This window comes from Myotis myotis, unplaced genomic scaffold (genome assembly GCF_014108235.1).
Source record: "Myotis myotis isolate mMyoMyo1 unplaced genomic scaffold, mMyoMyo1.p scaffold_m19_p_4, whole genome shotgun sequence".
In the NCBI taxonomy this organism is placed as follows: Eukaryota; Metazoa; Chordata; class Mammalia; order Chiroptera; family Vespertilionidae; genus Myotis; species Myotis myotis.
The window spans coordinates 118,762,035-118,771,464 of NW_023416346.1; the positions used below are offsets into that span (position 1 = coordinate 118,762,035).

At 42.0% G+C, this 9,430-nt stretch overlaps 1 protein-coding gene across 1 annotated transcript; it reads left to right on the forward strand.

Annotated features, from left to right (window-relative positions):
- Positions 1-4,884: 4,884 nt before the first annotated feature.
- On the forward strand, positions 4,885-6,798 carry LOC118653347 (probable ATP-dependent RNA helicase DDX53). The gene has a single exon (XM_036304073.1). The coding sequence runs from the start codon at positions 4,885-4,887 to the stop codon at positions 6,796-6,798; it is 1,914 nt and encodes a 637-aa protein (XP_036159966.1).
- Positions 6,799-9,430: the final 2,632 nt, after the last annotated feature.

Consider the following 9,430-nt stretch of genomic DNA (forward strand, 5'->3'; position numbering starts at 1 on the left):
GGAGTTAACAGGGTCTGGCCTATAGAGGGATTTTCAATCCCAGCAACAACACAGAGCAGGTAACTATTAAGGAATCAGCTCTGGATAGTTGACCTCCCCGAATCAGTTTTAAGTGGGAGAAGCCCTATAGCCTCAGAGGCCAACCCCAGAACACTGCCACCCAGGGGCTGACCCACAAACTGACTCTTTGTTAAACACAAAATAAGGCAGTCTGGGAAACAAATACGGCCTGCTTTAAAATAAGGACTGTGGTTTACAACACAGAGGAACAGTGTATCACAGGGAAATTCAACACTCTCCTGAATACCTGGCAGGACTAAGGCGAGCCAGACTGAAGAATAGAAGAACTGAAGGACCTTCACTACTGCAAATTTTTTTTTCTTTTTTCACCTTTTAACTAAGAAACCAATTTTTTTTCTTTTTTTCTTCTTCTTTTTTTTCTTCTTCTTTTTCCATCACGTGATTTTACCCTTTTAATTACTACCTTCTTATTTTTAACCAGTATTATTACTGCTACCATTTTACCATTTTTTAAAGTGCCATTTTATTTTCTCTTTATTTTATTTTGGGATTAGTGTTCTCCATTCTATTTTCATCGTTATATTATTGGTTGTTTCTAGTTCACATTCATCTCCAGGGAGCTGTTGCTGGAATTTGTTGGGATTAGTGGCGGTTCTATAGGAGTATTCTCCTCATATAAAAAGTCTCTTCCCCTCTTCCACTTCATTCTCTCTTTTCACTCTTTTTTTTTCTTCTTTTCTTTTCTCACTTTTATTTTCCCCCCTCCTTTTCCCAATTTCATTTTTGCATTCCTTTTTTTGGTCCCTATTTTTCTTTTCTTTTTTCTCTTTTATCTTTTTCTCTTCCTTCTTCCTTATCCCCTAATTCTCTTAATTCGGGTGGTCACCTTTATTTGGGGTTATTAATGTAATGAATATATTTGTGTATAGTGCCTGGTACGTGGTGCCTTGTGTCGTATTTTGTGCCTTTAAATCAACGCAGCCGATCCAAGCAACAGCAGCCTCCTGAGCACCACACCCTCTGTCTGTGGAACAGCAGCTGTACGTGAAACCTCCCCCCACCAGCCAGAAGAGCCACCACAGCTGTGAACAGCACCCACCAGAGGAGCTGCTGCCAACTGAGGAGCAGCTGCTACCAAAACCGCCCGAAGAGGAACCACAGACCAAGGAGTCACTGCCACCCAGGGAGCAGCCACTGAAAGACTCAATGTCTAGATATGTCAGTGAGATCAAACATGGGTAGACAAAGAAACCGCCAAAGGAAAGAGAAGGACGACTCGCCAGTAAAGCAGCTGAGTGATACAGAGGCATGCAACATGAGAGAAAAAGAACTCAGAATAAGGGTCCTAGAGTGCATAAACCGGATGGAGGAAAAAATCAACAACTTCTGCAAGAAGCAAGAAGAAACAGATGAAAAAGTCAACTACCTATGCAAGAAGCAAGAAGAAACAGATGAAAAAATCAATAACATATGGAAGAAGCTAGAAGAATCAGATGACAAAATCAACAACTTAAGTAAGACCCAAGAAGAAATGAAGAGTGATATAGCTGCAATAAAAAACACCATGGAAAGTATCAACAGTAGACTAGGAGAAGCGGAGGACCAAATTAGTGAATTAGAGGACAAGGAAGCAAAACACACCGAAAATGTACTGCAATTGGAGAAAAAAATCAAAAGACAGGAGGAGAGCCTAAGGGAGCTTTGGGACAACATGAAATGAAACAACATACGAATAATAGGGGTGCCAGAACAACAGAAAGATGAACAAGGATTAGAAAACCTATTCGAAGAAATAATATCAGAAAACTTCCCAGAGGTGGGGAAGAAAAAAGTCACACAAGCCCAGAGAGTCCCAAACAAGGTGAACCCGAAAAGACCCACACCGAGACACAGCATAATTACCATGGCAAATGTTCAGGACAAAGAGAGAATCTTACAGGCTGCCAGAGAGAGACGGAAAGTTACATACAAGGGATCTCCCATTAGATTATCAAATGATTTCTCAACAGAAACACATCAGGCCAGAAAATAATGGACGGAAATTTACAAAGTGATGCAAAGCAAACGACTGAATCCAAGAATACTCTATCTAGCAAGGCTATCATTCAAACTTAAAGGTGAAATAAGAATCTTCACAGACAAAAAAAGGCTAAGGGAGTTTATCACCACCAAGCCAGCAATGAAAGAAATGCTAAAAGGACTGGTGTAAAAAGAAGAAATAAAAATCTCAGAAATAAAAAAGCCACACAAAAAAAGAAATGGCTACAAACAAGTACCTTTCAATAATAACCTTAAACGTAAATGGACTAAATGCTCCAACCAAAAGACATCGAGTGGATGAATGGATAAAAAAACATGACCCATACATCTGCTGTCTAAAAGAGACCCACCTCATTAGAAGGGACTCACACAGACTGAAAGTGAAGGGATGGAAAACTATCTTTCAGGCAAATGGAAAGGAAAAGAAAGCTGGGGTAGCAATACTTATATCAGAAAAAATAGACCTCAAAGTGAAGGCCATAACAAGAGATAAGGAAGGGCACTTCATAATACTAAAGGGATCAATACAACAAGAAGATATAACTCTGGTAAACATATATGCACCCAATGCAGGAGCACCCAAATTCATAAAAAAACTCCTGGAAGATATCAAAGGAGAGATCGACAACAATGCAATCATAGTAGGGGACTTTAATACACCACTGACATCACTGGATAAGTCCTCTAGACAAACAATCAGCAAAGAAACAGCAATCCTAGATGACTCACTAGATCAGATGGACTTAATAGACATCTTCAGAACACTTCACCCCAAAGCCACGGAATATACATTCCACTCTGATGCTCATGGGACATATTCAAAAATAGAGCATATGTTGAATCACAAGCAAAGTCTCCCCAAATTCAAGAAGATTGAAATCATAAAAAGCATCTTCTCATACCACGATGGCATAATATTCGAAATAAACTACAATAAAAACAACCCCAAATACTCACTCAAAACTTGGAAGCATGTTATTAAATATTGACTGGGTTAACAATGAGATCAAAGAAGAAATCAAAAACATCCTGGAAACTAATGACAATGAAAACACAACAATCCAAAACCTATGGGACAGAATGAAAGCAGTCCTGAGAGGGAAGTTTATAGCTCTACAGGCCTATCTCAAAAAACAAGAAAAAATGGTAGTAAATCATCTAACTCTACAACTCAAAGAATTAGAAAGACAGCAACAAGAAAACGCCAGAGTGAGCAGAAGGAAGGAGATAATAAAGATTAGAGCAGAAATAAATGACATAGAGACCAAAAAAACAATACAGAAAATCAATGAAACCAAGAGCTGGTTCTTTGAAAGGATAAACAAAATTGACAAACCTCTAGCCAGACTCACCAAGAAGCAAAGAGAGAGGACCCAAATAAACAAAATCAGAAACGATAGAGGCGAAAAAACAACAGACCCCACAGAAATACAAATGATTGTTAAAAAATACTATGGACAGCTCTACTCCAACAAACTAGACAACCTGGAGGAAATGGACAAATTCCTAGAAAAATACAATATTCCAAAACTCAATCAGGAAGAAGCTAAAATTCTCAATAGGCCAATAACTATGGAAGAAATTGAAGCAGTCATCAAAAAGCTTCCAGCAAACAAAAGCCCAGGACCAGACGGCTTCACAGGGGAGTTTTACCAAACATTCAAGGAAGAACTAAAACCTATCCTCCTCAGACTACTACAAAAACTTCAAGAGGAAGGAACATTTCCAAGCTCATTCTATGAAGCCAGCATCACCCTAATACCAAAACCAGGTAAAGACAACACAATGAAAGAGAATTACAGGCCAATATCCCTCATGAACATAGATGCCAAAATCCTCAACAAAATCTTAGCAAATAGCATCCAGCAGTACATCAGAAAGATCATACACCATGACCAAGTAGGATTTATCCCAGGGATGCAAGGATGGTACAATATCCGCAAATCAATAAACGTGATACATCACATAAACAAACTGAAAGAGAAAAACCACATGGTCATATCAATTGATGCAGAAAAAGCATTTGACAAAATCCAACACCCATTTTTGATAAAAACTCTCAGCACGGCGGGAGTAGAAGGATCATACCTCAACATAATGAAAGCCATATATGACAGGCCTACAGCCAAAAAAAAAAAAAAAAAAAAGAAGAAGAAAAGAAAAGAAAAGAAATATTTTACAAAACTAGGAATTTAACCCTGATGAACAGAAACCTTAAGGGGATTTGACACTGGTCCTTACATATACAAGGATACAAGGAGAATCAAACCTATTCTGTGCAACTTCAACTTTTGCTGAAGAGAGAAAAATGCCAGGAAGATGTAACTTGCAAAAGAAGAAGGATCTAAGGAAACAAACAAATCCACTATATTTCTTCCTGTGGAAATAATTGATTTATTTAAAAAAAAAACAACACAAAAACCAAAACTATGAGGAAAAGTTCATGGCTTGCTTCAAATCTGCTCCCAAACTGAGCTAAAATTAGAATGAAGTGAGCAATGGAGGCACCTATGACACCCTTGGTGCAGAAACACTCACTCTCAAGGTCCTGTAAAGGCCTATAGGCTCAACCTCTGAGAGTGAGTGTCACTTTAAATTTGCTTCAGAGATACCAGCTTACCTCACCCTAGTCCCAAGCCTGTGATTGGTCAGGCCATCCCTCTGTGACATCACATTAAATGTTTCCCTAGGTAACGGGTATATAACTACCTATCTACAAGTCAGTATGGTCTGTTTCTCCAGAGCCTGAAGAGAAAGAGACCTGAGGCCACATCTCCCAACTGGTGGTAGGCGATAAGTCTGTACCAATTCTACCATGTAGCAATGGCCTGGGCCCCAAAGCAGAAGTGGGCAGAGCCAAAACTAAGGGATCCCAGGGCTGGCAGGGCCTACAGAGATGGCAGGGGAGGAAGAGGTGGCAGAGGCCAGAGCTGGGGCAGCTCCTCCAGCCACCTGGAGCCTAGGGCTCCTGGCCCCCAAGGCCCTCCTCTGGTTTTTAAAATAAAAAAAGGTCTGGTTGGTACAGTGATTGGTCATGGCGGATCAAAAATAAGAGACATTCAGAGTACGACAAACACGAAAATACAGATCATACCGGTACAGGGTGATTCCGAAGCAGACGTAAACATTTTTGGCAGCAAGGATATGCAAGCAAAGGCCAAAGCAATTATAGAGGCTATTGTTGAAAGACAAGGAAGCAACTACCAATATTCAGAATGCACTGTTAGTAATGTTGCAACCCAACCAGCTGTTGCAAGAGACTTAACCACAGATAACACTGTTAGAGAAGTTCGACCATTGATAGACTGGGATCGAATTAAGGCAAGAGTGACAGACTGGGAGAAAAGAAGATGGGAAGACTTAGCACCAATTAAAAAAGACTTTTACATAGAATCCAAAGCAACAAGTTCTCTGTCTCAAATGCAGGCAGACCTTTGGAGGAAGGAACACTTCAATATAATTTGTGATGATTTGAAAGATGGTGAAAAACGGTCTATCCCCAACCCAACGATTAAATTTGAGGACGCTTTCCAGAATTATCCTGAAATAATGAAAAACATTCAAAAAGCAGGGTTTCAAAAGCCAACGCCAATTCAATCACAGGTGTGGCCAATTGTTCTACAAGGGATAGATCTTGTAGGAGTCGCCCAAACTGGCACAGGCAAAACTTTGTCTTATTTATTGCCTGGGCTTATTCACATCAGTTCTCAACCAACACCCAGAGAACAGAGGAATGGTCCCGGCATGCTAGTCCTTACACCGACTAGAGAATTAGCTCTCCAGATAGGAAATGAATGTTCTAAGTATGCATATAAAAATCTTAAAAGTATTTGTATATACGGTGGTGGAAGTAGACAACAACAAATAAAAGACGTTGCCAAAGACATAGACATCATTATTGCAACTCCTGGGCGACTGAATGATCTGCAAATGAATAATTTTGTCAACCTTAGAAGCATAACCTACTTAGTCTTAGACGAAGCTGATAAGATGCTAGACATGGGATTTCAACCTCAGATAATGAAGATTTTATTAGATGTGCGCCCAGATCGGCAAATGATGATGACAAGTGCAACTTGGCCAGATGCCATTCGTCGCCTTTCACAAACTTATTTGAAAGAGCCTATGATCGTTTATGTTGGTACTCTGGATCTAGTTGCTGTAAATACAGTGAAGCAAACTATAATTGTTACCACAGAGGAAGAAAAGCGATCTCTTATAAAAGAATTCCTACGCAGCCTGTCACCCAAAGACAAAGTCATCGTGTTTGTCAGTAGAAAAATTGTTGCTGATGACTTATCCAGCGATTTAAGTGTCCAAGGCCTGTCTGTACAATGCTTGCATGGAAACAGAGAACAGAGTGACCGTGAGCAGGCATTAGATGACTTTAGAAGTGGAAATGTGAAAATACTGATTTCTACTGACTTAGCATCCCGAGGTCTTGATGTTGATGATATCACACATGTGTACAATTATGATTTCCCAAGAAACATTGAAGAATACGTACACAGAGTAGGGCGTACTGGAAGAGCAGGGAAGACTGGCACGTCCATTACTCTTATGACGAAAAATGATTGGAAGACTGCCCCTGAATTGATTAAAATTCTGGAAAGATCAAATCAAAGTATCCCAGAAGCGCTTGTAACAATGGCCAAGAAATACAAGTTAGGTGAACAAAATAGAGACACAGGAAACAAATCAAAACTATTTCAAGAAAAACCCAAGGAGTTTCATTAAGATCTGCAGTGAAAAGAAGTTGTGCCAGACTACCAGAAGATTCAAGATAAGTTCAAGATATGCAGTGTTCAAGATAATTATTGAAAAGCATTGGAAACATACTGATAGTTTGAAGAAAACTGATTATTTAATAATACCACTAAGCTTTCAATATTGTGTGTAAACTCCTTAATAAAGTCAAGTGTTTTGAAAATGACGGAGTGAGAGATTCTGTGGGGGGGGGGGAATAGATATTATGTGTTGGTTAAAGTTTAGATTCTATTATAGCCTGCCATGTCCATCTGTGTCTTCTCTAAAAGACTTGGTAGTAGACAACAATGACACTTTTCTTGTTTTAAAATAGTTGTACTGAAATGAAACATAGTTTTTATCAAGCTTATCCCAGTCAATATATTCCATTTTCACCCAGTGATCAGTGCCACAATAATCCCTAAAAATATCTCCAATGTACTTACCTAATTATTTTAATTCATAAGAAAACTAGAGGCCCAGTGCACAAATTTGTGAATGGGTGGGGTCTGGCCAGCCCACCCCAATCGGGGCCATCAAGCCGGGTGCCTGGGGGTGGGGGGGAGGGACGTGGGAGGTTGGCCAGCTGGCTTGCCCCTGATGGGGGGGGGCGATTGGGGATGGGGCCAGCCGGGGGGAGGGACCACAGATGGTTGGATGGTCGGCCCGCCCCTGATTGGGGTTGGGGGCGCAATCAGGGGCTGGCCCAGCTAGGGGTCGGAGCCATAGGTGGTTGGCTGGCTGGCCCCATCCCCTGGTCCAACTACTGGTCAAACTCCCAGTCAAGGGGACAATTTGTATATTAGCTTTTTATTATATAGGATAACTGCTAAATCTTCTAGAAGATTCCCAAATTCTATTTTTTCCCCAATAGATGTGACTAACAGAACAGGGTGCCTGACTCAGTGCAAATCATATTTTCAAACAAATTTTGTTACCAACCATTGGTAAAAATGGTCTTGACTTTGGAGCTCTCACTTTCTTCACTAGTAAATTCAGGTGTGCGGGGGTCCAAACCCAGCAGGTCCTGGGGTTCCCAAAGGCGTAGACGGAGTCGGTGAAGAAGGAAGGACACGGAGACAGTGTTCAGTTGATCAGCAGCCTAGCCAGAATCTCCAGCCAGGATCTCCAGCCAAGTTCTGGTCTGGATCTCCAGAGAGGTTCTGCTGTTTATTGTCTTGTTACATCAGTATTTATCCCAGTTGATTTTAATCCTGTCAATTTCTATTACAAAGGTTAGGGCGTTTCTTATCTCCATTCCAGGGAGTAAAGATTATGTAGCTTAAGCATGATTGTTTGTAGTGATTAACTGCCCGCCTGGTTCTTAGTTAAGGAGTTTCATCCCCTCCCTGACTTCAGGGAAAAATTCCTACCTGGGGAAACAACCTTTCTAGGAGAGGTGACCTTGGTTAAAACACACAGCGCTAAGGGGAGCAAACATATTCAGAACAGTATGCTATATACTCCAGGTCCCTTGAAACATATGCTGTGCAGATGTTTCTTTCCTGCAGCAACTGTGTCAAGCAGCAAGGATGGACTGGCTTCCGGCAAATTCCCCCTTTTTTATTTTTTAAATGATCACGCATGCAAATCAGTGGCCACCTCTCAGATTGGGCCATTTAAATCTCGGAAGAAGAGTGGCATGCAATAATAGTGAGCATAGCTATAAACATAGTGGATGGAGCGCAGAAGGAGCCCCATTCCTGTAGATGGTTGCCAGCCTCTTCAGTCAAGGGATTTCAGCTGTCCTCAAGTTGTTGGTTTGATTGTCTTTGTTGGTCTGGCTAGCGGGCGGCGTCACTGGCAACAGGCTTCCCGAAGCATCAGCAAGTTGAAGGGCTGCATCAAAGGGTCCATCAGGGCCGTGGTTGATGGTGGTGTCGATGTCCGAGGAGGAGTAAGCTGTGCCCTCTGGATCCAGCTGATATGGAAAATGGAGGGTAGTAGAAAAAGAAGAGAAAGCAAAAGAACTACAAGGCATGGAAGTGTTTAGAAAAAAGAGGGAGAAGAAAGGGAAGAAGGCAGCATCCTGACACAGCCCTTTCCTTCAGCTTCCCCTTTCCCTGTGGTCCCAGGTAGAAATGGGAAACAAGTCCTGTTGCAGTGAGAGGGCAGCTGCTGCCAGCCAGTCTCTGTCTTTACCTGGGTCCCGATCTGAGCTGGGCATGGGAAGCAGGAAGCAGCCATGGGGACAGGAGACCTTCCTCAGAAGGGCCGAGTGTTCAAGCCCCTGCACCATTGGGGAGGGGGGTCTGTGCCCCACCTTTGTTGCACCCCAAGTTTTCTCCTACTGGCCCCCGACTGTGCCTGTCTTAGGTTGCCCCACCCTGTGGAGTCTTACCCGTCGTTGACTACCAGCCATCTCTGGGCCAAGTAGGGTGATGTGAGGTTCAGTTTTGTCTCCTTGATAGCCTATGTCCCTCTGGCCTCCATGCCCAGGAACTGCCTTTGGATTCCCTCGCCTGCTGGCGGGGCTCTGGCATTGATCATAGGGAACTCAGGTTTCTTCTCTAGAGAGGGTCCAGCTTACGCCATTGGGCCAGAGACAGATCCATGGTACCAGCCACCATGAGGCTTCAACCTCAGCATGAACAGAGAGCTCAGGCAACAGCTATGGGCAATT